The 26,295-nt window shown below is 45.7% G+C and overlaps 2 protein-coding genes across 2 annotated transcripts in view; one reads left to right on the top strand and one right to left on the bottom strand.

Annotated features, from left to right (window-relative positions):
* Nucleotides 1-37: 37 nt before the first annotated feature.
* Nucleotides 38-12,444, top strand: rpl37a (ribosomal protein L37a). Its single transcript, XM_063051489.1, has 4 exons — nucleotides 38-156; nucleotides 1,025-1,153; nucleotides 5,108-5,190; nucleotides 12,300-12,444. Exons 1-4 carry the CDS (start codon nucleotides 154-156, stop codon nucleotides 12,361-12,363), a joined length of 279 nt encoding a protein of 92 aa, XP_062907559.1. The 5' UTR covers nucleotides 38-153; the 3' UTR covers nucleotides 12,364-12,444.
* Nucleotides 12,445-12,932: 488 nt separating this feature from the next.
* Nucleotides 12,933-26,295, bottom strand: part of retreg2 (reticulophagy regulator family member 2) — a 47,680-nt gene continuing 34,317 nt past the window's right edge. The window contains exons 8-9 of the mRNA XM_063051488.1: nucleotides 15,604-15,739; nucleotides 12,933-15,258 (exon numbers count right to left, since the gene is read on the bottom strand). Coding sequence (XP_062907558.1) covers nucleotides 14,672-15,258; nucleotides 15,604-15,739 — 723 coding nt within the window. The 3' untranslated portion in view covers nucleotides 12,933-14,671. The remainder of the gene's footprint in view (nucleotides 15,259-15,603; nucleotides 15,740-26,295) is intronic.

Here is a 26,295-nt window from a genome sequence, read left to right as displayed (position 1 = left end):
TGACCACCCGGTCATTTTCGCTTCCCAGTTGCCCCCGGACCCTCGGCGGTCGGAATCTCTCGTTGTTGCGCCCGAGAGGTGACGCCACATCCGCCGGCTGACTGTCATATTGCGCGTGCGCGAAGGGGCTGGCCCTCTGCTGGATCTGGGACGATGGTGAGCGGCCGCGGCCGGGACCGAGGGGGGAGGGAAGCGGGAATCCGCCGCCATCCGCCCCGTTCAGGCCCGCACCGGGTCTGGGGGGAGCGCCCATCTGCCGCCATCGGCACCGGGGTCTGGATACGTGAGCGGGAAGCCGCGAAACCTCTCCGGGACTCCGGGGTCCTGCTCCTCCTCGTCTGTGGTGGCACCGGGTTCGGCGCAGATCCGTGCGGTGGCCGAGTGTTGTGAGCGGAGAGAGGCCGGGGTGGGGGTACTGAGGGGTGAGGTCTGGGTGGGAGGGGGAACTGAGGGGAGACACCGGGGAGCCGGTTCGAGAACCGTGGGCAGAGAGGGAGACCAAGGCCGGTGGAGAACCGGGAAGTGGGCCGGCATTGCTGGGGTAGATCGGGGCTTGAACCAGGGGTGAGCTCGGGTAGAGAGGGTGCTGTATGGGGAGACTATGGCGGTTGTAATTAGGGTCACGACCGTGCAAACTGGGGTACCAGGCCCCGGTAGGTTGGGGAGTGGGTGGCCTAAGGGGAGGGGTGCGGAGTGGGGAAAGGGGATGGAGGGTGGGTTAGAACTCGAGGTCCTGGATGGGACAGGGGGTACAGGGTAGTGATATCTGGGAGAACAGGCCGCACTCTGGGGCAGTGGCAAATGGTGAGAGGAGGTTGGGGAGCGTGCTTGAGGATCTGGTTCTGAAGCTGGGGTCTGCAGGTTTCAGCAATGGTGCCTCCGCCTGTGGAGTTGATACTGTATCTGGGGATCCAGTGGGAATCCGAAATGTGGTGCTGTGTGGTCTGGTGGAAGCGGGCAGAGATGGGGCATCTGGGTGGAAGGAGGGAGCATGGAGCCGGACTGACCACTTACTCTTTTCCAGGCGAAACGCACAAAGAAGGTTGGGATCGTGGGCAAGTATGGCACCCGGTACGGAGCATCTCTCCGCAAAATGGTGAAAAAGATCGAGATCAGCCAACACGCCAAGTACACCTGCTCCTTCTGTGGGAAGGTGAGTCGTAGCACGATCGAGGGGGCTGGCATTGAAGAGGACCCCTTGCTATCTTACCTGCTTCCTTACAGTACATTCAGCTGGCTAAGTCCACAGGGCCTGACTGAGGATGTCCTCAGGCTTAGCTGGAGTGGTGGCAGACCTCTGTGGAGATGGGTGCTTTATTGTTGGGCATTGGTGAAGTTTCTGAATTAGAAGGTAGTTAATATTTAAAAAGGCTAATCAATGAGTGATGGGACAGTTACTGGAGGGATAGGACCTATCAGCCTTTGCATAGACGGTCTGGTTTAACCTAGACGAGCCTTTTAAATGTCCTAATGTGTCTACTTCTATCACATTCCTTGGTAGCATGTTCCAGGCACCCAGCATTCTGTTTAAAGAGAACTATCTTTGACATCTTCACCAAACTTTACTCCACTCACTTAATGGCCATCTTCTGCTACTCATCATTGCCACGCTGGAAAAGGGTACGGGCTATCTATGCCTCTCACGTTATTTAACATCTTGGGGTTGAGGTTGCGGCTCCTTTTTGTGGGGGGGGGTCATGGGTATGGTTTTGGGGACAGGGATTGGAGTTAGGGGTCAGGTGTGGAGAAAATTAGAGGACAGGACAGAGTCTTGAGTCTCTGCTCTGCGTTGAAGGCCAGCAGCGTGGGCCTGGAACATCCGCGAGCTGGGGAATTGGGCCGGCAGGCCCGCATGGGTGAAGGCTCATAGCACCCCTTACTCCACCCAGTGTCGGGAGTTGTTGACGGGTCCCATGCGGTCGGGAGGAACGAGATCTGATGAGCAAGTGGAGTTCGCGGCCTGGTGTTCCATGATCAGCAGGTCCTGGAGTCAATATTGAGGATCAAATCAGGAGTTCTAAGTCTAGGCCTGTTGGCTGGAGTCCCAGGTCTGTGAATTTCTGCAAGTCCACTGGGGACATTGAAGGCCCAAAGTCTGCAAGTCTGAATCCAGGTCCTTGGGAGGCAGAAGATGGCCTGTGGTAGCGTTCGAGGACTGTTGGTTTGCGTGGGTGGGACGAATGGGGCTTGTTTTGCCGCTGGTGTTTTGTTGTGTTCTGTTTTGGTGCCGGAAGGTGTGGCACCACTTGTGGGATGCCCCCAGCTCCTCCTCGGCTGTGTTGGTCATTAATGAAAGTGATGCATTTCACTGTGTTTCGATGTACACGTGATAATTCCTGAAGCTGCCTCTCATCCTCCTTCACTGCAACTAGAAAAGCCCCAGCTCACACATTGGGTAATTAAGTAATTGGCAGTAGCTAATGAAAAGTTAGTGAAGTGAGTGGCCATTGTGGGAGCAGTCATTGTTGCAGTGGGCTGGTGTTGGACTGGGGAGCTGAGGCTTTGGCTCAAAGCTTCAGTGAGAAGGGGTGGGGGCTACTGTTACTTTATTGCACAGGTAAGAGCAGTGGGTATTTTACAGGTATAGTACAGAACAGGTCCTTCTGGCCCCAGCAACCCACCTAACCATAGGACAATTTACAGTGACCAATTAACCCTCTAAATGATCCATCTTTGGGCTCTGGGAGGAAACCCATACACACACAAGGAAGAATGTAGAAACTTGCTTACAGAGGATGCCAGATTTGAACTCCGAAGTTCAACGCCCCCAGCTTTAATGGTGTCACCCCGAATGCTCTGCTACCAGAATTGACAGCTGGGGCGGTGGCGTGCTCCTCTTCCAGGCTGCGGTAAGTCAGGGAGAGCTCCATTGTTCCTGATTACACCGGTGAGAAGTGCGTCTGGCTGCAGTCCCTTGCAGATTGTTAGAGAGCTGGATGAGGGGTTGATTGACGGGTGATACAGGGGGACATTCACCCCAAAGTGGAGGATGGGTGACTGTCAGGAGAGACCAAGGGAATAATTAATCAGTGCAGAGTATCCCTGTGGCCATCCCCCTGCATAACAAGTACATTGTTTTGGATAGTGTTATGGGGGGAGGGGGTAGGAACGGTGTATCAGGGGAAAGCCCTGGCAGTAATGTCTCAGCCACTAAGTCTGGATCTGTGGAAGGTGAGCAGGGGTGATTGGGGATTACCTGGTTAGGGCAACAGACGAAGTTCTGTGGACGCGAATGAGATTCCTGAATGGCATGTTGCCACCCAGGTGCCAGGGTTAGGGAATCTTGGATTGAGTTCACCGCATTCTTAAGGGGAAGAGTGAGCAGTCGGAGGTTATGCGGGTATGCATCGCTTAACGTCCATGATACGTTCTGTGAAATCAGACATTGTGCGAACACCATATTGTATACTTAGCAAACCTATATGGAGTACTGTAGTGTACCTGTATTGACTAAATCCATGTCATTAGCAATTTCTCCATATCCGATATAGGTCTGTCTTGCATTTTCATGAGCCTTGTAGTTTTCAGTGAAGCCGATCCTTTAACAGCTTCGAGAACTTTTTCTTTGATTTTCAGGATGGTCATGATTGTTGAGTGCGACATGCCTAAATCCTGAGCAATAGCATTCACTGGTTTTCCACTTTCATATTGTTTAATAACCTTTTGTTTCACTTCCAAATCAATACTTTTCCTTTGCTTCTTGCTGCTGCTATTACTAGGAGCGGTTTTGCTGTTGCACTTTATGGTAATATTTTCGAAAGAGAATTAAACAGAGAGATAACGTTACTACACTCAAGAGACGCGCAATACACGAGGTTGGTTATGTCCGCTGCATCACGTTCTCCGATCGGGACTACGTACGTATATGCGATCGGACGTTGTGTGAATGGACGTTAAGCAGCGCACACCTGTAGTCTACTTTGGTAAACATGATATAGGCAGGAAGGATGATGAGGTCCTACAAAGTGAGTTCAGGGGTTTGGGTGCTCCACTTCTACCACCCTCCCTATCACTTTTGAAACATTTAGGCACTAGAACATCAACCTGCTGGTGCAACAGTCAAGTCTCTCAGTCATAATTCCATGTACTGATTCAAGCTCTATGTTCATCACCATTCATCTGCTCATGTTCATCTGCTGTCTTTTTAAAGTCAAAAATGTTTTGACCCTTCCAACTGACTGTTTATGCCCTCTCTATTCATCTTCACAGTCTCACTGCACATTACATCTTAGGAGGAGTCAGCATAACTTTGTCCATGGGAAATCGTTTTGATGAATCTGGGCGTTCTTTGAAGAGGTAGCCAAAAGGGTAGATGATAGGATGACTCTGGAGAGTGTTGGTAGCCTTTGACAAGAGATCCCACTAGGCAGGAAGGCTGGTCTGGAAGGTTAGGTTCTCTACAAGGGAGCTAGGGAGTATACGTGCATTGTTGTTGAAGTCACGGGTAGACTGGGTGGCACACTGACCTTCAGGACATCAAAGATGGGAGTTGGGACATATTGTAGTTAATTAGGTTGTTGGTGAGGCTGCCCTTAACACTGTGCAGTTGCAGAAACAGCTAGAATGCAGAAGAGATTTACAAGGATGTTAACCAGGATTGGGTTATAGGGAGAGGTTGGCTAGCATTGGTCTTTATTCCTTGGAACATAGAAGAACGAGTGGCAGTGTTGAGAGAAATGTTATGATTGGTGGATAATTGTAAGGTCTTCACCAGGGTGGGGGAGTTCAATACCAGAGGACATAGATTGAGGGTGAGGGGAAAGATTTAAAAGGGACAGAGATAATGAGCGCCAGAGGAAGTGGTTGAGGTAGGTACAATACTGTCATTGAATAGGTAAGTGGAAGGCAGAGTTTGAAGGGATGTGGGCCAGAGAGCCTGTTTCCTTGCTGTATTTGTCTGTTGCTTGCTCTGAACAAGTTGTTCAGCCCAAAGTACTGTCAGTCCATTTCCCCCACAGTCAATCCACGGCTTAGGGATTGTCCAAAGTCTACCATGGGTCTGCTCTTGGTATCCGTGGAAATTTCTGGAGCTGCTGATCCTAGTTGTACCGTACAAGGATTGTGTGAGTTTCACTGGTAGTAACTCCTGAATCTCTCCTTCCCACAGACCAAGATGAAGAGGAGAGCTGTTGGAATCTGGCATTGTGGGTCCTGCATGAAGACAGTAGCTGGAGGAGCCTGGGCCTACAAGTAAGTACTGAGCTGATGGGTGAAAGATACCTGTATCTGTAGATGACCTGGGAGCATCGTACATGTTCACATTAATCTAGAATGAATTGCACACACTTTTATCTCCTAATCTGCAGTTTGGAAAATTTGTAAGATCTGATTTATTGCATGTTCTGATAGTGAACCCCCTCTCAACTGCAGCCTACCATTGAGTCCACAGGGAACATTGTGACAGTGTGGAAATTTGAGGCATAAGGCTATTCAAATGCCTGGGCATATATACATTAGGAAATCTGTCCCATAATAATGCAGTGAGCCTGTTGATAGATGAGTGAGAGGAGTCGTTACTTTGGAGAGTGTGGGTAAAACGTGACATACATTGCTGTGAGGTCATTCACATTGACAAGAGTAAAGAAATGGTCTAACTCGGAAAACATTTGTGTACTGAGGGACGTGTTGTTTCATGGGATTTAGAAAGTAAATATTCGGCTCTGTAAAGCACTCATAGGGCAGCGGTAATTGCAAGTTGGTTCCAGTGAGGAACTCTTGCTGAAGTTGTGCAGAGTTTTGGTGAGATCTTGTTGGTCTTCAGAACTGGAATTGCTACTGTTCATGAGGCTGCTTCCACCACTGTGGCAGTTGGTAAATTCCAAATCATGAACACAGTAAAACAACAAATCTTTGCATAAACCTGCACCTTCTGAGTTGTGTTCCTTAACTAAAATTAAAGTTAACAATCTAAAGCTGAAGGTGAGAGGAAGGCGTTTAAAGGCGATCTGAGGGATAAATGCTTCACATACAGGGTAGTTGGTATCTGGGATGAAATGCTAAAAGAGATTTTGGAGGAATCTGGGCAGATACTGGAATGTGCAAGACTGGTTAATACTGGCAAGTGGGGTGGGTACTGATAAATGTGTAGCAATGGGCTGGAGCTGTAGTAACCCTTTCACTACCTGATTATGTTCCTTCTGTTAACACAAACCAGTCATTATCTACTGCATCTTTCTCAACTGTACTGCCTCTTGTGCTTCAGGGTTATCTCCAGATTCTCCAGTCCAATCCTATAGCTGAAACTATTCGCAGGCCCTTTCTGGGAGGGAAGCTTCATGCTCAGTCTTCAGTTAATGAGGATTGGATGCCATGTACCAGTTGTGTCTGAACATTGCTTTTGTACTGTTTCTCTGTGCCAAGATAGACAGCCATGTGTACTCTGCCACTTTTCAGTTCTTGGCACATTTCGATCATATTGTCTCTTGTTGTTCCAACCTTAATCTGCTGGTTATCCGTCCATTTTGTCAGCTGCTTGATGCAATTGATTACTACCTCATTTACAAATGTGGGATATTCTGCTGATTTTGAACTTTTACCCTTGAAGGATGCAGTGGAACAGAGGGATCTAGGAATAATGGTGCATAGTTCCCTGAAGGTGGAATCTCATGTGGATAGGATGGTGAAGAAAGCTTTTGGTATGCTGGCCTTTATAAATCAGAGCATTGAGTATAGGAGTTGGGATGTAATGTTGAAATTGTACAAGGCATTGGTGAGGCCAAATTTGGAGTATTGTGTACAGTTTTGGTCACCGAATTATAGGAAAGATGTCAACAAAGTTGAGAGAGTACAGAGAAGATTTACTAGAATGTTACCTGGGTTTCATCTCCTAAGTTACAGAGAAAGGTTGAACAAGTTGGGTCTTCATTCTTTGGAGCGTAGAAGGTCGAGGGAGGACTTGATAGGGGTATTTAAAATTATGAGGGGGATAGATAGAGTTGACGTGGATAGGCTTTTTCCATTGAGAGTGGGGGAGATTCAAACAAGAGGACATGAGTTGAGAGTTAAAGGGCAAAAGTTTAGGGGTAACATGAGGGGGAACTTCTTTACTCAGACAGTGGTAGCTGTGTGGAACGAGCTTCCAGCAGAAGTGGTTGAGGCAGGTTCGACGTTGTTGTTTAAAGTTAAATTGGATGGATATATGGACAGGAAGGAATGGAGGGTTATGGGGTGAATGCAGGTCGGGGGGACTAGGTGAGAGTAAGAGTTCGGCACGGACTAGAAGGGCCGAGATGGCCTGTTTCCGTGCTGTAATTGTTATATGGTTATATACCATTTATGTATTAGATTCCTAGAGGTATTCGACACTGAAATAGACCCCTTAGCCTAGCAAGGTGCCTCCCTGAGTAGTCCCTTTTGGCCCATATCCCTCGCAACCCGAGTTCAAAGTATATTTATTACCAAAGAATGCACACAGCCTTCTTGCGGGCAGCCACAAATCAAAGAAACACAGTAGAACCCATTTTTAAAAAAACACACACAACAAAGACTGCCAATCACCAACATGTGTCAGAAAAGAACAAATTGTGCAAACAATGAAAAGTAAATAAATAACACAACAGACCATTAACTGAGTCCCTGAATGCAAGTGCTGATGCTTGCAGGCCACAGCTTAAATCATTTCAGTTCAACCTGGCCTGTTGAAATGTATTTCAAAGATTCGAATTGTACCGATCCTACTGCTTTCTCTGGCAGCTTGTTCCATTTACCCTATGTGGGAAAACTTTGCCTCTCTGAGCCTTAGTAAAATGCTTTAACTATACACCTTATCTAAGCCTCTCATGACTTTGTAAAGTTATCCCTCAGTTCTATACCATCATTCCTGAGGGAAGATATCCAGTCTGTGCATGTAGCTCAAGCCTTCCAGTCCCAGTAACATCCCTGGGAATCTTTTCTGGCTTAATGACATCCTTTCCTACTGAATGATCATCAGAACTGCTTGTGGTTTAATCTTTTATAGTGTATTTTCACTGACATGTGAAGTGAAATTTGTTGATTTGTGGCAGAGACATAAACCCAGCTGATACTGAACCACTGAGTCTCCTGCACCTGTACTGGCTGCCAGACTTGCACACAAGTGGTCCAACTGTGGTCTAAATAGTGTTGTACAAAGCTGAAGAAAGGCCTCCTTTTTCTTGTATTCTATGTAAGACAAATATCCTAAGGCCTTCATCACCCTACCTGCCTGATAGGATCTCTCTATTCTGTATTTCTGCTCACTGGAGCTGATTGTTTACCTCCCCCAGTTGCCAAAATAAATTTGGTACGAAGCCTTGCCTATACCTGTCCAGCATGCATCAGCTGGGTCGTAGTTCATCTGTCCCAGTCACACGGAACTGAATTTTGTTCCTTCCAGACCAATCTTTGAGCCACACATTCACTTCTTTGGTCTTAATTATCCTGTGAAAATATGCACACTGCAGATAATAAACCAGAGATTTGCAGTTTGATTTTGTGTCATGTTCTGTTTTTAATCTGGATCCCAGGTGCACATGCTCCTGACACAACTTTACTCATCTTTCCAATGTCTTTGCTGCCACATAGAACTTTGCCCTCCCACTCCAGTCTTAAGGAGATGGCATTCACCCTGGCACTGCTTTGGGGGCTCATGGCTGCAGAGTGAACATCCCTGACGTGTGCTTGTATTTTCACGATTCCTCTTCACTCCCACTGTGTGAATGGTTCTACTTGGAACAGTCTGTGTACTCCTCCCTTTGCGCACTGCCAGCGCTTCACCTTTTGAACCAGCAGAGATCGCATAACCCATCTTGCTTTCGAATCAGTTCAACGTGGATTTACTGGATTTATTCTTGCAGAGTAGACTAGGTGGTCTTATGATGTTGTAAGCAGATTCGACTTGGAGGTGCTGTAGTTTCTCTGTAGCTGTTCCACTTTATTCTGCATTGTTATTGCTTGAGCTGGTATTCTACCCCAGTGCACTGTGTAATGATCAGGTCTGTATGAGCAATACGCAAGACAAGCTTTTCACTGTACCTCAGTACATGTAACCATAATGCACCCGTTCCAGTTCCTTCCTGGTCACAGGAATGAGTAATTTAGTTGGTTGATTGACTGCTGCGAGTTGTCCCTGCTGTGTAGAATCTGTAGGATGTGTGTCGGGGGCAGGGGGGGGAGGTGTATACAGATTGGGGTTGATATGGATTTAGCGTAACTGGGTGGTAACAACTCAAGTCGTGCAGCAGTCCTTTGTAGGATACAGCAGCACAAAGACCATGTGGCCACTGCACTCGAGCAGGAATGTGGTTGCACTGGAAAGGGTGCAGAAATAGATTGTCTAAGATGTTGCCTGGGATGCTGTGTTTTAGTAACAATTAGAATGGATAGGCTAGGTTTCCGTGTAGAGAAGGCTGAAGGAATCATGGTAGAAGTATATAAAACTGAGTGGCGTAAGCACAGTATAAAATGGGCTTTGGTTATCCCAAGTAATACACAAAATGTTAGAGGAACTCAGCAGGCCAAGCAGCATCTATGGAAAAGAGTAGAGTCGATGTTTTGGTAGTCCTGCTGAGTTCCTCCAGTATTTTGTGTGTGTTACTTGAATTTGTAGCAACTGCAGATTCTCTCTTGTTTGTCTGTGGCTAACCTTTTATCCCATTTATTTGCCTGCATTCGTGTCTTGTCCATTTGAATGCTTCTAACCATAATGGTTCATGTGATTCAACCAGTTTGTCTGATGTGTTTCAGTTCTTAACCATTCTCTCTTCAAAAAACTTTCTTTAACACCTTTAAATAACCTTCCACCCTCTCTTATTTCATGTCACCACTCAGTCTCCTTCACTGCAGGGAAAACAAGCCTGAGCCCAACCAATCCAGTCTCTCCAGAACTAAAGGCAACATCCTGGTGAGCTGCCTCTGCACTCACTGGTAGCACCTCATCCTTCTGATAGTGTAGTGGCCAGCATTGGATTCTTAGTGGCCTATCCTGTGGTGGATGTGGGTAGGGTTACCAGGACATTGGGTATACTTAAAGCCGGGGTTGATTGGTTCTTGATGAGTAAAGATGTCAACTGGGTGAAGACAGGAGAATGGGGTGTAAAGGTATAATTAATCAGCCATGATGGAATAGCAGAAGAGACATGATGGGCTGAATGGTGTAATTCTGCTCCTATAGCATATGGGTTATGGGTTTTTAATTGCGACATATTATTTGACTTTTACATTTTATGCCCTGAAGACAAGTAAGTCACATATATTCATCTCACATCTACCCAGGAACTATGGACTTGAACCTGTAGCTTTCTCTGTTCATCTGCATTTCTTAATATTTATTGTATATGTCCTACCTGGATTTAACTTCCCAAAATGTATCAACTACATTGTAGGGATAACATTGTTGGAAATGGACATATGGATATATGGAATGCTCTGCCCCAGAAGGCTGTGGAGGCAAAGTCTCTGGATGCTTTCAAGAAAGAGAGGGATAGAGCTCTTAAAGATAGTGGAATCAAAGGTTATGGGGATAAGGCAGGAACTGGGTACTGATTGTGGATGATCAGCCATGATCACAGTGAATGGCAGTGCTGGCTCGAAGGGCCGAATGGCCTACTCTTGCACCTGTTGTCTATTTTTGACTATTACAGGAATCCAAGAATATGGGGATGATGCCTGAAACTGAGACTGGTGGTGCAGAGTTGGGGGGTGGGGACAGCAAATTCTCTTATTACAACTTTTATTCACCTTGAATGTCAATTATTGGGATAGCGGAATTGATGGCTTTGTGGCCAAATTTGCAGACAATACAAAGATAAGGTGGAGGGTAAAAAGTGGCAGATGGACTATAGTGTAAGTGTACGGTCATGCACTTTGGTAGAAGGAATAAGGGTCTAGAATATTTTCTAAATGAGAAAATTCAAAAATCACAGGTACAAAGGAACTTGAGGTGGAATCAATTGTAAGGGAGGCAAATGCAGTGTTGGCATTTATCTTGAGAGGATTAGAATACAAGAGTAATGCTGAGGCTTTATAAGGCTCTAGGAGTGTTGTGAGTAGTTTTAAGCCCCTTATCTGAGAAAAGATATACAGACATTGGAGGGGCCCAGAGGTGGTTTTGTCAGAATGATTCTGGGAATGAAGGGGTTAACACGAGGAGTGTTTAGTGGCTCTGTGTCCATACTTGAAACCTATCGAATATTGAAAGGTCTAGATGGAGTGGATGTGGAGAGGGTGTTTCCTATAGTGAGTGAGTCTAGGACTAAAGGCACAGCCTCAGAACAGAGGAACATCCATTTGGAACAGAGGTGCTGAAGAAATTCTTTAGCCAGGAGGTAGTGAATTTGTGGAATTCATTGCCACTGCTGTCTGGAGGCCAAGCCACTGGGTATATTTATTTAAAGTGGAGGTTGATAGGTTCTTGATTTGTCAGGGTGTCAAAGGTACGGGAGCAGGCAGAAAAATGGGGTTGAGAAGGACGCTAATACCAAGTGTGGTATCGAGGAGCCTTGGTAAAACTGACCTATTTGGCATTAAGGGGCAAACTGTCCAGTGGTAGGAGTCTGATCTCACGGAGGGAGGTGTTGGAGGTTAAACATCCCAGCACATCGCTGCAGAAGGCTCTAAGGGCAGTGAGCTGGGCTCAGTCATCCTCAGCTGCATCATCTTCCATCACAGGTCAGAGGAGGCATTATGTAGTTCCATTTGTAACTCAGCAAGTGAAGTGCCCATTTACCCCCACAAGTCCTGGACTATATTCAGAGGTAGTTTGATAAATGATGGGTAACACTGATGCTATAAATCTAACCATCTGACTTGTGAGGTACAAGTCAGTGTGTTGGATCACTTCACTTAGCTGAGTGAAGTTAATCCATGTACTCGACGTCTGCCACTTCTTAACCACCATGGCTGTAGAAGGTAATGCACTTGGTGCTGGGCAATGAGATTACTGTGGATGCTTGGTAATTGGTTTGGGCACTTCGGACAATTGGAGAGGCCAAATAGGCTCTCACACTAATTAGGCAACTCCCTAGGAAAAGCTCCCTTATATTAAAGTGACAAGTTCTTCTGTATTCGCCATGAACAACAGGTGTGACCTGGTTTTATTAACTTCAGCAAAGGATGTATATAAAAATTGGTAGGATGTTCCTGCTGCAAGTTGTAGGACATGGGAATGTACTCTTTGGTCCACTGTTTGTCCATCTACACTAACAGCAAGAGGTGAGGAAGTCTTCCTTTGCTGTCAGCTTTGGAATATATGCATACAGCTCAGAGTGGTGGCTGATGGGGGGGGGTGGGGGTTGGGATTGATAGGTTTCCGTCCCTCTAATTATGTCTTTTTCTTTCCCCAGCACGACTTCAGCTGTCACTGTGAAGTCCGCCATTCGTCGCCTCCGGGAGCTGAAGGACCAGTAAATGTCAGCCACTGGGAGTGTCTAACTTTCAGCTGTTTGTACACCAGCAATCTAGCTAATAAAAGGCTAATCTAGCTAATAACCCATTGCATCTTATCTTTTTTTTTAAAAAGTGTCAGTTTTAATAGACAAAACAGGATCCTTGCTTGCCTGTTAAATATGAGGTGCAGGGTGTCTGAAGAGATTGCACTCTGCTGCTTGTTAGAGCTAAATGTGAGATGTTGACTCAAATGCAGTTTTGGAGCAGGGAGTTATAAAAGACTTTCTATTTCACTAGTAGGTTTCCCACCCATCACCTTAGATCTATGTCCTCCTACCAATGTGAATTATTCCCTATGGGTGCTCTAATTTTGAAGACTTGCTTGAAATTTCCTCAATCTCCTGCCAAAGACCCCAACTTTGTGCGTGAAATTATCACATTGAAACCACTGTGGTAAATAGTCTCTGTGCCCCCCTCACTTCCCAAAGATTTCTGCTTGCCTTCAATCCCCCACTCTCCTCCCCCCTCCCCAGAAGCAAACATGGTCTTGTTTCTTTTGCATTGAGAAAGGAAATTCGGAGCCGTGCTATTTGTTTACAAACACATTTTTTACTACGTTTAAGTAGAAAAATGCTTCTTGTATATTGACAGAGCAGATTATGTTCAGTATTAAGCAGGTAGAAGCTGGGTTCTAACCAGTTTACCTGTATTGCCTAGTTGATTAGATAAATAAATACATTTAACTTAATGACTGGGTTCTAATGTAAACTGTGTTCCAGGGCCTGAACTTTATTTGTTAAAATGGGTGTCTCACTGTTCCGGCCAGTTCCAGCATCATCTTTTCAATATCTCACAAGAAATCTTACCAGTGACCATCATACAGATCTCTAATTCACCTTCCCCTGCCCCAACAGAGAGGGAAAGACAAAGTGCTTAAGGTGTACCTACCTATCCCTTGCCTCGATGTAAACACAACTGCACACAAAATAATGGTTCAAAGTGCCACTGAAAACAGAATTTCACAAAAACATTGAAATAAAACCTTTAAACTGGGGTGATGAAACTCAATCCTGGCCAGAGGAGATCCAAAGAGGGGCTCACGCATCAGAATCACAGATGAGACTAGATCCTAGCCACAGCACTACAGCACAGAAACAGGCCCCTTGGCCTATGCCAAGTCTTATCTACCAGCACATGGTAAGTTAGGATCTACCAAGGGACTCTTCACATTCCTAGGATCCAGATTTCAGGTTCCCTCATTCCTGGAATTTAGAATTCCTAATCCCTTTGCTGACTCCCGATTGCTGCCTGGGCCCCTGAATGCCTGCTTCCAGCCCCTATTTTCTGATCCCCGTCTCCTACCACAGAATTCTCAATGTCCATCCTAGGTCCTGAATTCACAATCCCTGTCTCCTGCCAATTCTCAAGCTCCCACACTAGATCCTAAATTACCAGTGCTCTGAAATGTGAGTCCCAACCCAAACCTGTGTTAATGATCACTATCCTGGTCCCAGGTTTAGGGAGGGATCCAAGCAAACCCCCAACATTTATGCTAGAAAACATTTACAAGTCTTACCCTAAAGACCCATCAAGTGTATGCTAGAAACCATAGCCGACAGGAATCAGAGCAGTAGATTCTCCTTTAACTCCTGGAGAAATGAGTCCATAACCAGCCTTTGGTTGTGGAACCACAGAAGGATCACAGGCCAGGGACTAGGCTTAGGCTGGTTCAAGTTGCCACAATGGCCAAAGTAGTCAATGAACTGCAAACACCCCGGTCCTTCACAACCTTTTGAATTTGCTCTGCTCCTGGAGAACAATGGGGTAAACAAACCTACACACTGAAGAGGGATCCAGACTCCAAGATGCCAGGGTCACAGGGATTGGGGTTGGAAGCTGAGGGGCCAGAGGTGCACTGATGCCACACAGGGGCAACAGCATTGGTACATTACAGAAAGGCTTGGGGGGGGGGTGTCCCCAATGTGCAGTGACTGAGGTCCAGGGCCAAACATGGGGGCACTGGGTTTCCCAGTGCAGAAGGGGACTAATGTACCAGCATAGAGAGACAGTGGGGTTCCAGCACGGACAGGGTGAGAGACTTGCCACAAACTGACAGACTGAAGCCACAGAGGTAAGTGCCACAAGGAGGGGGAGCAGGGACTGTTAGGAAGTAGTACCACATGCTGGGAGGACTGGGGCCACAGTCTGAGGGATCACTGGACCAGTGCCACAGAGCAGGGGAAGGAGAGCACAGTTGGGGGCTGGTACCACATGCTGAGGACCAAGGTTGGTCTCTCTCACTGATCCAGTCTGTGGACTTGCGCTGACACTAGCTCTCCTCCTGCGCCTCAGGTGCTGTGCCCTGCAAAGTATCCGGTTCCCTGAGCTGCTGAGTGAGACCAAGCTCCGTGTCCATCTGCTCCAGCTCCCCCTGATCGAGCAGCTCAAAATCATCCCCCTCCTGCGGAGGTTCCACGTCACCCAGTCCCAGCTCCGATGGTGTCTGGAAGTTCTGATCTATCTCTGCAGGGAGGAAGCCCAAGCTTTCTGTGTGGTTGTCTGTCAGAGGGCTGGAAAGAAGGGAGGATAGTGTGTTCCGAACCACGGTGGTGATTGCAGAGGCTACCAGCTCCTCGCTGAAACTCTGTAGGGATGAGCTGAGAGCTTGGTCAGTCTTTGCTTGATTACTTGCAGCCTCATTCCCATTAAAATGCGAGTTTACAAAGTGCAGAGGGGAGGTCAGGGTCTCGGTGAAGAACCGAGAGTCTCGAGTGCCGTCGTCAGTCTGGGAGGTGAGACGGGGCACGATGTGGGACGGGCTCCCGTCAGTTGACAGCTCTTCCACGGAGGGAAATTCCGGCAGGTCCCTGGCAAAAGCTTCCTCGGGTTCACTATGCACACTCTGCCGCTCCAGATCTGAAAGCACAGGATCATAATCAGAGCCATTCGGGTGCCTAATGATAGCAAAGGAGACCATTCTGCCCAGGAGCTGTTAATGCCCATCTCACTCTGGGCCCAGAACCCTGCAAACTTGTTCTTATTTCGAGATTTACTAGTGGGGGAAGGCAAGGTGTATGGTGAATGCTGCTAAATGGTCGAGCAGGAGAGCTTTTCAAAAGGCAAGGAAATAAATTCTGTCGGGTAGGGTTGTAAGGGCATAGAAAAACGAATGGGATGAATGGGACAACTGGAGAGCTCAGTGAGAGAACTGTGCTGGGCAGTGCAAGATTTCTATACCCCAACTTTGAATATTTGCCTTACCTTCAGACACATCTGAAAGTTGTGGAGTTGTTCCTCGAGACACTGTGAATCCTCCACTCTCCAGAATTGAAGCTTCCTCATCTGATAACTCTGAGTCTGTGATTGCAAAGGCCAAAGCCGTTGTCCTGACATCTACCTGTTGAGATCAAAACACTTGTAATAAACAAGTCCATCAAAATAACCCTTGACACTGCCTTCACAAACACTGATACTCTCACCCACATCACAATCACCATCTCCCAACTCTTCCAATAATATAATCCTGGTCCAACGTCCCAATCCACCCTCCAGTTATTGACCACATGATCTCCCAATGACAACTCATTCCGACCCTGACTCATTTCCTCCAAATCTTTTAATTTAAGTCCTCATCCACCAACCTATGATCCAATCACTCAGCTGCTAACACACATCTGAATTCTCAATCTCCCCAATCCCATGGACTGACTTCTGAAATTTGTCACTTCCACAGTTCCCTCCTAATCCATGACTTCATACCACCCAAGACATAATTTGGTTGATGGAATTGATGGCTTTGTTGCAAAGTTTGCAGACGATATGAGGATAAGTAGAAGTTTGAGGAAATAGCGAGGTACAGAAGGACTTAGATTAGGAGAACGGGCAACGAAATGGCAGATGGACTACAATGTCAGGAAGTGTATGGTCATGCAGTTTCGTTTGACTACTGAGGCACAAAGGGACTTGGGAGTCCTTGGGTATGATTCCCTAAAGGTCAAGTTGCAGGTTGAGTCTGTGGTGAGGAAGGCAAATGTGATATTAGCATTAATTCAAGAAGAGTAGAATATAAAAGCAAGGAAGTAATGTTGAGACTTTATAAAGCACTAGTGAGGCCTCACTTGGGAGTATTGCGAGCAATTTTGGGCTCCTTAGAAAGGATGTGCTGAAACTGGAGAGGGTTCAAAGGAGGTTCATGAAAATAATTCCAGGATTGAGTGGCTTGTCAAATGAAGGGCATTTGACAACTCTGGACCTGTATTCACTGGAATTCAGAAAAATGAGGGGACACCTCACTGAAACCTATTGAATGGTGAAAGGTTTCCTGTGGTGGGAGAGTCTAAGACCAGAGGACACAGCCTCAGAAAAGAGGGACGTGCTTTTAGAACAGTGATGAAGAGGAATTTCTTTAGCCAGAAAAACACAGAAACATAGAAAACCCAGAGCACAATACAGGCCCTTCGGACCACAAAGCTGTGCCAAACATGTCCTTACATTAGAAATTACCTAGGATTACCCATGGCCCTCTATGTTTCTGAGCTCCATATACCTGTTCAGGAGTCTCTTAAAAGACCCTATCATATACGCTTCTACCGTCGCCAGCAGCTCATTCCACGCACTCAGACTCTCTGCGTAAAAAAACTTACCCCTGACATCTCCTCTGTACCTACTTCCAAGTACCTTAAAACTGTTCCCTCTTGTGCTAGCCATTGCAGCCCTGGGAAAAAGCCTCTGACTATCCACACGATCAATGCCTTTCATCATCTTATCAGGTCACCTCTCATCCTCCGTTGATCCAAGGAAAAAAGGCCGAGTTCACTCAACCTATTCTCATAACGCATGCTCCCCAATCCAGGCAACATCCTTGTAAATCTTCTCTGCACCCTTTCTATGGTTTCCATATCCTTCCAATAGTGAGGCAACCAGAACTGGGCACAATACTCCAAGTGGGGTCTGACCAGGGTCCTATATAGCTGCAACATTACCTCTTGACTCCTGAACTCAATCCCAGGATTGATGAAGGCCAATGCACCATATGCTTTCTTAACCACAGAGTTAACCTGCACAGCAGCTTTGAGTGTCCTATGGACTCAGACCCCTCTGATCCTCCACACTGCCAAGAGTCTTACCATTACTATATTCTGCCATCATATTTAACCTTCCAAAATGAACCACCTCACAGTTATCTGGGTTGAACTCCATCTGTCACTTCTCAGCCCAGTTTTGCATCTTATCAATGTCCTACTGTAACCTCTGACAGCCCTCCACACTATCCACAACACCTCCTACCTTTGTGTCATCAGCAAATTTACTAATCCATTCCTTCACTTCTTCATCCAGGTCACTTATAAAAATTACAAAGAGTAGAGGTCTCAGAACAGATCCCTGAGGCACTGGTGACTGACCTCCATGCAGAACACGACCCTTCTACAACCACTCTCTGCCCTCTCTGGGCAAGCCAGTTCTGGATCCACAAAGCAATGTCCCCTTGGATCCCATGCCTCCTTACTTTCTCAATAAGCTTTGCATGGGTTACCTTGTCAAATACCTTGCTGAAATCCATATACACTACATCTACTGATCTACCTTCATCAATGTGTTTAGTCACAACCTCAAAAAATTTAATCAGGCTCGTAAGGCATGATCTGCCTTTGACAAAGCCATGCTGTCTATTTCTAATCATATTATGCCTCTCCAAATGTTCAGAAATCCTGCCTCTCAGGATCTTCTCCATCAGCTTACCAACTACTGAAGTAAGACTCACTGGTCTATAATTTCCTGGGCTATCTCTACTCCCTTTCTTGAATAATGGAACCCTCCAATCCTCCAGAACCTCCCCCATCCCCATTGATAATGCAAAGATCATCACCAGAGGCTCAGCAATCTCCTCCCTTGCCTCCCACAGTAGCCTGGGGTACATCTCATCGCTCCCAATGACTTATCCAACTTGATGCTTTCCAAAAGCTCCAGCACAAGCTCCAGCACATCCTCTTTCTTAATATCTACATGCTCAAGCTTTTCAGTCCACTGTAAGTCATCCCTACAATCGCCAAGATCCTTCTCTGTAGTGAATACTGAAGCAAAATACTCATTAAGTACCTCTGCTATCTCCTCCAGTTCCATACACGTTTTTCGACTGTCACACTTGATTGGTCCTATTCTCTCACATCTTATCCTCTTGCTCTTCACATACTTGTAGAATGTCTTGGGGTTTTCCTTAATCCTGTCCGCCAAGGCCTTCTCATAACCCATTCTGGCTCTCCTAATTTCTTTCTTAAGCTCCTTCCTGCTAGTATAATCTTCTAGATCTCTATCATTACCTAGTTTTTTTGAACCTTTCGTAAGCTCTTTTCTTCTTGACTAGATTTACAACAGTCTTTGTATACCACGGTTCCTGTACCTTACCATCCTTTCCCTGTCTCAATGGAATGTAACTATGCAGAACTCCACGCAAATATCCCCTGAACATTTGCCATATTTCTTCCATACATTTCCCTGAGAATATCTGTTCCCAATTTACGCTTTCAAGATCATGCCTGATAACCTCATATTTCCCCTTACTCCAACTAAACGCTTTCCTAACTTGTCTGTTCTTATCCCTCTCCAATGCTAATGTAAAGGAGGTAGAATTGTGATCACCATCTCCAAAATGCTCTCCCACTGAGAGATCTGACCCCTGACCAGGTTCATTTCCCAATACTAGATTAAATACAGCCTCTCCTCTTGTAGGCTTATCTACATATTGTGTCAAGAAACCTTCTTGTACACACCTAAAAAACTCCACCCCATCTAAACCCCTCAGTCTAGGGACATGCCAATTGATATTTGGAAAATTAAAATCTCCCACCACTACAACCCTGTTATTATTACACCCTTCCAGAATCTGTCTCCCTATCTGCTCCTCGATGTCCCTGTTACTATTGGGTGGTCTATAAAAAACACCCAGTAGAGTTATTGACCCCTTCCTGTTCTTAACTTCCACGCACAGAGTCTCCATAGACAACCCCTCCATGACTTCCTCCTTTTCTGCAGCTGTGACACTATCGCTGATCAACAGTGCCACTCCCCCACCTCTTTTGCCTCCCTCCCTGTCCTTCCTGAAACATCTAAAGCCTGGCACTCGAAGTAACCATTCCTGCCCCTGAGCCATCCAAGCCTCTGTAACAGCCACAACATCATAGCTCCAAGTACTGATCCACGCTCTAAGATCATCCGCTTTGTTCACGATACTCCCTTGCATTAAAATAGACACATCCCAAACCATTGGTCTGAGTGTGTCCCTTCTCTGTCACCTGCCTATCCTCTCTCTCGCACTGTCTCCAAGCTTTCTCTATTTGTGAGCCAACCGCCTCTTCAGATGGTTCCCAGCCCCAGCAATCCTAGCTTAAACTCTCTCCAATAGCCTTCGCAAACCTCTCTGCCAGGATATTGGTCCCCACGGGATTACAAGTCACTCCTGCCCCAAAAGAGGTCCCAATGACACGGAAATCTGAATTCCTGCCCCCTGCTCCAATCCCTCAGCCACGCATTTATCCTCCATCTCACTCTATTCCTATACTCACTGTCACATGCACAGGCAGCAACCCTGCGATTACTACCTTTGTGGTCCTGCTTCTCAACTTCCTTCCTAACTCCCTGTAGTCTGCTTTCAGGACCTCCTCCCTTTTCCTGCCAATATGCACCACGACCTCTGGCTGTTCTCCTTCCCACTTCAGGATATCGTGGACGTGATCAGAAACATCCCGGACCCTGGCACCTGGGAGTCAAGCTACCATCCGTGCTTCTTTCCTGTGTCCACTGAATCGTCTGTCTGATCCCCTAACTATAGAGTCCCCTATCACTGCTGCCATCCTCTTCCTTTCCCCACCCTTCTGAGCCACAGGGCCAGACCCTGTGCCAGAGGTGCGGCAACTGTTGGTGAATCCGTGGAGGCCAAGTCCCTATATATATTTAAGGTAGAGGTTGATAGATTCTTGATTAGTCAGGGCATGCAGGGATATGGGGAGAACAGAGGAGATTGGGGCTAAGAGGAAAATTGGATCAGCCATGATGAATTGACAGAGCACTCTCAACGGGCCAAATGACCTAATTCTGCTCCTAAATCTTACGGCCTTAAGATTTCACTGATACCTAAATTTTTTCACATAGTAATCCTGATACCAGACTCACAATACTAAATATTCCTTTTGTGGCATCTGTCATGTTCTGATCTCAAACTCACTGCACAACCTAACAAATTGCTGACCCAAACACCTACCTTTGAAACTCACAACATAGTCTTTCAGCTTCTTCCATACTAACATGAGTCCTGAGGCATCTCCTTCCTCTGAACTCCCCAGTGCCCAACAACCTCTACTGTCACCCTAGTTCCATGCTCCAAACTTCTGACCTCCTCAATCATTCCACCTCTGAGCCTCGAACTTCCAATTCTCCAAAACACTTTCCTACACAAAACCAGCACTGACCTCCACAGCCCATGCTTCCAAAGCTGATCAGAGTTACAATGGCTGTCTCTGGAACAGAACCAAAAGAGATTGTGACTTTGTTAACAGAGGTGCAGGATGTAGGTTCCATAGCAAGCCATCTCCAGCACCCTTGATCCATTCAGACTACAGCACAGTGCTCAGCAATGGGATCACACAGGTGCAGATTTAGTCTGATGTGAGTAGAATTTGGGGCAACCTGGAGTGACATGATTGTGACGATGAATGATTGGACATAGATGTTTAGACTCAATTTGAAGGGTGGGTTAGAAAGTGGTACAGATGACACGAAGATTGGTTAAGTTGTGGGAAGTGTAGAAGGTTGCGGTAGGTTACAACGGGAAACTGACAGGATACAGAGCTGGGCTGAAAAGTGGCAGATGGAATTCAATCCAGAAAAGTGTGAAGTGATTTTCTGGAAGGTCAAAGGTGAAGGTAGAATGCAGAGTTAATTTCAGGATTCTTAGCAGGTTGGAGGAACAAAGGGATCTTGAAGTCCAAGTCCATAGATCCCTCACAGATGCTTTACAAGTTAATAGGGTAGTTAAGAAGGTGTATAGTGTTTTAGCCTCCATTAGTCAGGGACTGAATTCAAAATCTGTGAGGTAATGTTGCAGTTCTATAGAACTCTGGTTAGACCGCTCTCGGAGTATTGTGTTCAGTTCTGGTCACCTCATTATGGAAAGGATGTGGAAGCTTTAGACAGGGTGCAGAGGAGACTTATGACAATAAGTTCAACAAGCTCGGGCTTTTCTCTTTGGCATGAAGGTGACTTGCTAGAGGAATACAACACGATAAAAGGCATAGATCGAGTGGACAGCTGGAGACCTTTTCCCAGAGCTGAATTGGCTAATTCAAGGGGGCATAATTTCAAGGTGATTGGAGGAAAAAGTATGGGGGGGGGGGTGGAGATGTCAGAGGTAGGTTTTGTCCGCAGAGAGTGGTGGGTGCATGGAACACCCATGGTGGGAGAGGCAGATGCATTAGGGGCATTTAAGAGACTGTTAGATAGGCATATGGATGATTAAGAAAATGGAGGACTATGCGACAGAGGAAGGTTAGATTGATCTTTGAGTAGATTAAAAGGTTGACGTATCAGCCAAAGGGCCTGTACTAAGTTGTAATGTTCCATGTTATGTGGAACTTTGCAAAAAAACCCAGCGTACTATAATTATCTTCATTTCCACCTTCAGTAACTTTCCAAGAAATGTACTGTTTATTGCACAAAACATCCCTAACAAATCTACACTAACTATCCACAATGAACCTGTGCCTGTCTAAATGCTGGCCTAGACGTGACCAAGAAAGCACATCAACGAAATGTGGCATTAAACTTTACCCCCAGTTTTTATCCATGAAAGCATCCTATTTACACAGGTGTTGCCAGGACTTGCGAACATGAACTAAAGGGTTAAGTTGAAAAGGATAGGACTTCATCGTGTAGGAGATTGAGGAAGATCTCATGCAGGTGTACAAAATAATGAGGGCTACAGATAGGGGAAATGTAAGCAGGCTTTGAGCTTGGGTGAGACTAGAACTAGAGGTCATAGAGTAAGGGTGAAAGATGAAATACTTAAGGGGAACCTGAGAGGAATCTTCTTCACTCAGAGGGTGCTGAGAGTGTGGAATGAGCTGCCAGTGACAGTGAAGGATGTGGGTTCAATTGGAGCATTATTACATGGATGGAAGGGGTATGGAGGGCTTTGGTCCAGGTGCAGGTTGATGGGACTATGCAGAATAACAGTTCAGCATAGGCTAGATGGGCCGAAGGGCCTGTTTCTGTGCTGTATTGTATTGCACTCTATGACTCTACCTGGATGCACGGCTGCTTGGTATGGCTCTGCCCATGACTGCAAAAAAAATTTCAGAGACTTGTAGACACAGCTCAGCACATCACAGAAACGAGCCTCCCCTCCAGCACTCTGCCTACACGCCTCTGTACACCTCAGTAAAGCAGTGGGGACAACTTCACTTACTGCATCACTGAACTGTTCCCGCAACTTATGGGCTAACTTTCAAGGACTCTTCATCTCATGCTTTCGATATTTATATATTTTTTCTATTCTGTATTTGCAGTTTGTGGTATTTTGCACATTGGTTGTTTGTCCTGTTGGGTGTGCTGTTTCATTGATTCTATTATGGTTCAAGGATTTACTGAGTATGCCCACAAGAAAACAAATTGCTGGGTTGCGTATGGTGGCATACATGTACTTCTGATAATAAATTTACTTTGAACTTAGACCCCACCCACTCTGGAAATTCTCTCTTCTCTCATCAGGCAGAAAATACAAACCCGAAAGCACAGATCTCCAGACTCACGGACAGATAATTTTCCCCAGTACAATAGGTGGAATCTTTATCTCACAATCTACCTCAGGAGAGGTTGGACATACTTGAAGTGTTTCCACTGGAATGGCAGAGGCTGAGGGGAGATCTGATTGAGGTATACATTTTGCATGCATGGCCTCCACTGTGGGCACTAACCACCCCACCAAGAACATCTTCAAAGGGTGATACCTCAAGAAAGCAGCATCCATCATTAGGGACTCTCACAATCCAGGACATCCCCTCTTCTCATTACTACCGTCAAGAAGGTACAGGAGCCTGAAAACCACACCCAATGTTGAAGAACAGCTTCTTCCCCTCCACCATCAGATTTCTGAACCATCCATAAACACTACCTTACTGTTTTGCTCTCTTTTTGCAACACATATACTTTTAAAATATTTCTTATTGTAACAGTATTTTTTTAATGTATTGCACTGTACTACTGCTGCAATGTGCTGCCTGGGGTGCAGATACAATAGAGGTGCTCAAGGGATTCTTAGGCACATGAACATACACAAAATGGAAGGATATGAGCATTGTGTCGGCAGAAAGGATCAGTTTAGAGGGCATTTATTTGAATACCAGTTTAATTAATTTGGCACAACAGTGCTGGTGAAAGGCCTGTTCCCATGTTGTACTATTCCATGTCACCACACAAGGCACACTTTCCAATGCACCTTCTTTTCAACAATTTACAGACCACTGATATACGAGCCAGCACATCTGATCATGGTTTTCCCCTCTGTATTCCAGTAATGCTGCAGCAGCACTGTTCACTCTTCACCCTTAACCCATGACCTCTGGTTGTCAGTGGAAGCCTGCTTGCATTTACCCTATCTATACCCCTCATAATTTTGTATACCTCTGTCAAATCTCCCCTCTATCTTCTAGGTTCTAAAGAATAGTCCTAACCTATTCAATCTTTCCTTATAACTTAGGTCCGGCAACATCCTTGCAAATTTTCTCTGCACTCTTAACTTTGTTTGCATCTTTCCTGTGGGTAGGTGACCGAAACTGCATGCCAGCATTCCAAATTAGGTTTCACCAATGTCTTAAGCAACTTCATAATACCCCATCTTCTGTACTCAATACATTGATTTATGTGCCAAAACCATTCTTTATGACTCTATCTACCTGTGACACCACTTTCAATGAATTATGGACCTGTATTCCTGGATCCTTTTGTTCTACTCAGTGCCCTACCGTTCACTGAGTAAGACCTCCCCTGCTTGGTCCTGCCAAAGCTCAAAACCTCACACTTGTCTGCATTGAATTCCATCTGCCATTTTTCAGCCCATTTTTCCAGCTGATGCAGATCCTTCTGCAGGCCTTGCTGTCCACTACACCCCCAATCTTGGCATCATCTGCAAATTTGCTGATCCAGTAAACCACATCATCATCTATATCAACGATCTGGATGATGAACAACAAAGGACCCAGCACCAATCTTTGTAGCACACCACTATCACAAGCCTCCAGTAAGAGAGACAATCCTCTGCTACTACTCTCTGGCTTCTCCCACAAAGCCAATGTCTAATCCAATTTACTATCTCATCCTGAACCTTCTTGACTAGCCTCCCATGTGGGACCTTGTCAAATGCCCTACTAAAGTCCATGTATACAATATCCACTGCCTTGCCTTCATCCACTTTCCTTGCAACTTCCTCGAAAAACTCTTCAAGATTGGTTAGACGTGAACTACTACACATGAAGCCATGCTGACTACTGTTGTCTGTCCATGTCTATCCAAATACTTATATAGCCTGTCCATTAGAATACATTCTAATAACTTTCCCACAACTGATGTCAGACTAAATGGCCTATAATTTCCTGGTTTCTGTTCACTGCCTTTTTCAAACAACAGAAAAACATTGGCCATCATCCAATCCTCTGCTACCTCTCCTGTCACTAAGGATGTTTTAGATATCTCTGCTAGGGTCCCAGCAATTTATACACGCGTCCCATAGGGTCCGAGGGAACACCTTGTCAGGCCCTGGAGATGCAAAGAATGCATTTCAAATCTAATGTATTATTACATGCAGAGGAACATAGAACACTATAACACAGTACAAGTCCTTTGACCCACAATTTTGTGCTAACCCTTTAACCAACTCTAAGATCAATCTGACCCTTCCCTCCCACATAACCCTCCATTTTTTTCTTTTAATCATCCATGTGCCTATCTAAGAGTTTCATAAATGCCTCTAATGTATCTGCCTCTACCACCACCCTGGCAGTTCACTCCACAAATCACCACTGTGTTTAAAAAAAAACTTAACTCTGACAACCTCCTTTACTTTCCTCCAATCATCTTACCATTATGCCCCCTTGTACTGGCCATTTCCACCTTGGAAAATGTCTTGGGTAACCACTTGATCATACCTCTTTTCATTATATACACCTCTATCCAGTTCCCTTTCATCCTTCTTCGCTCTCTAATCCAGGCAGCATCCTGGTAAATCTCCTCTGCATCCTCTAGCACTTCCACATCCTTCCTATAACAAGGTGACCAGAACTGAACACAGTACTCCTAGTGTGGTCTCACCAGTTTTAAAGAGCTCCAACATTACTCATGGTTCTTGAACTCAATTCCCTGACTAATGAAGGCGACACACCTTACACCTTCTTACCAACCCTATCAACTTGTTTATGGGTGGAGCTGAGAAAGAAAGGAGTGGACACCTTGTTCTGATGGTACAATACGCCACATAATAGTCAATGGTCAATGGGAATTAGAGGAACCGATTATGAAGGAAGATTGCAGAAAGGGCTGATATAGTATTGGATTTTAACTTTCCTAACGTAGACTGGGAGTGGAGCAAGGGGCAGGAGAAGTGACCAAGGGTCAGTACGAGAGCACTTTGGAACCAGTGGCCACAGTTCTACTAGTTTCAGATCTCATCCACAGTTAAAGTTCTAAATTGGGGTAAGGCAGATTTTGACGGTATTAGACAGGAATTTCCAAAATTTGATGAGGGTAGTTTGTTTGCATGCATAAGTATAGAAGTACATAAAATGTTGCGAGGCTACATTGAGAATACTGTGTTCAGTTTTGGTCATCCTGCTATAGGAAAGATGCATTAAGCTGCAAAGAGTGCAGAGGAGATTTTGAGGATGTTACCAGGACTTGAAGGACTAAGGTATG

This window comes from Mobula hypostoma, chromosome 6 (assembly GCF_963921235.1).
Source record: "Mobula hypostoma chromosome 6, sMobHyp1.1, whole genome shotgun sequence".
Classification (NCBI taxonomy): domain Eukaryota; kingdom Metazoa; phylum Chordata; class Chondrichthyes; order Myliobatiformes; family Myliobatidae; genus Mobula; species Mobula hypostoma.
Note: the sequence above shows the minus strand (reverse complement) of the source record. Positions and strands in the feature narration are given on the sequence as shown.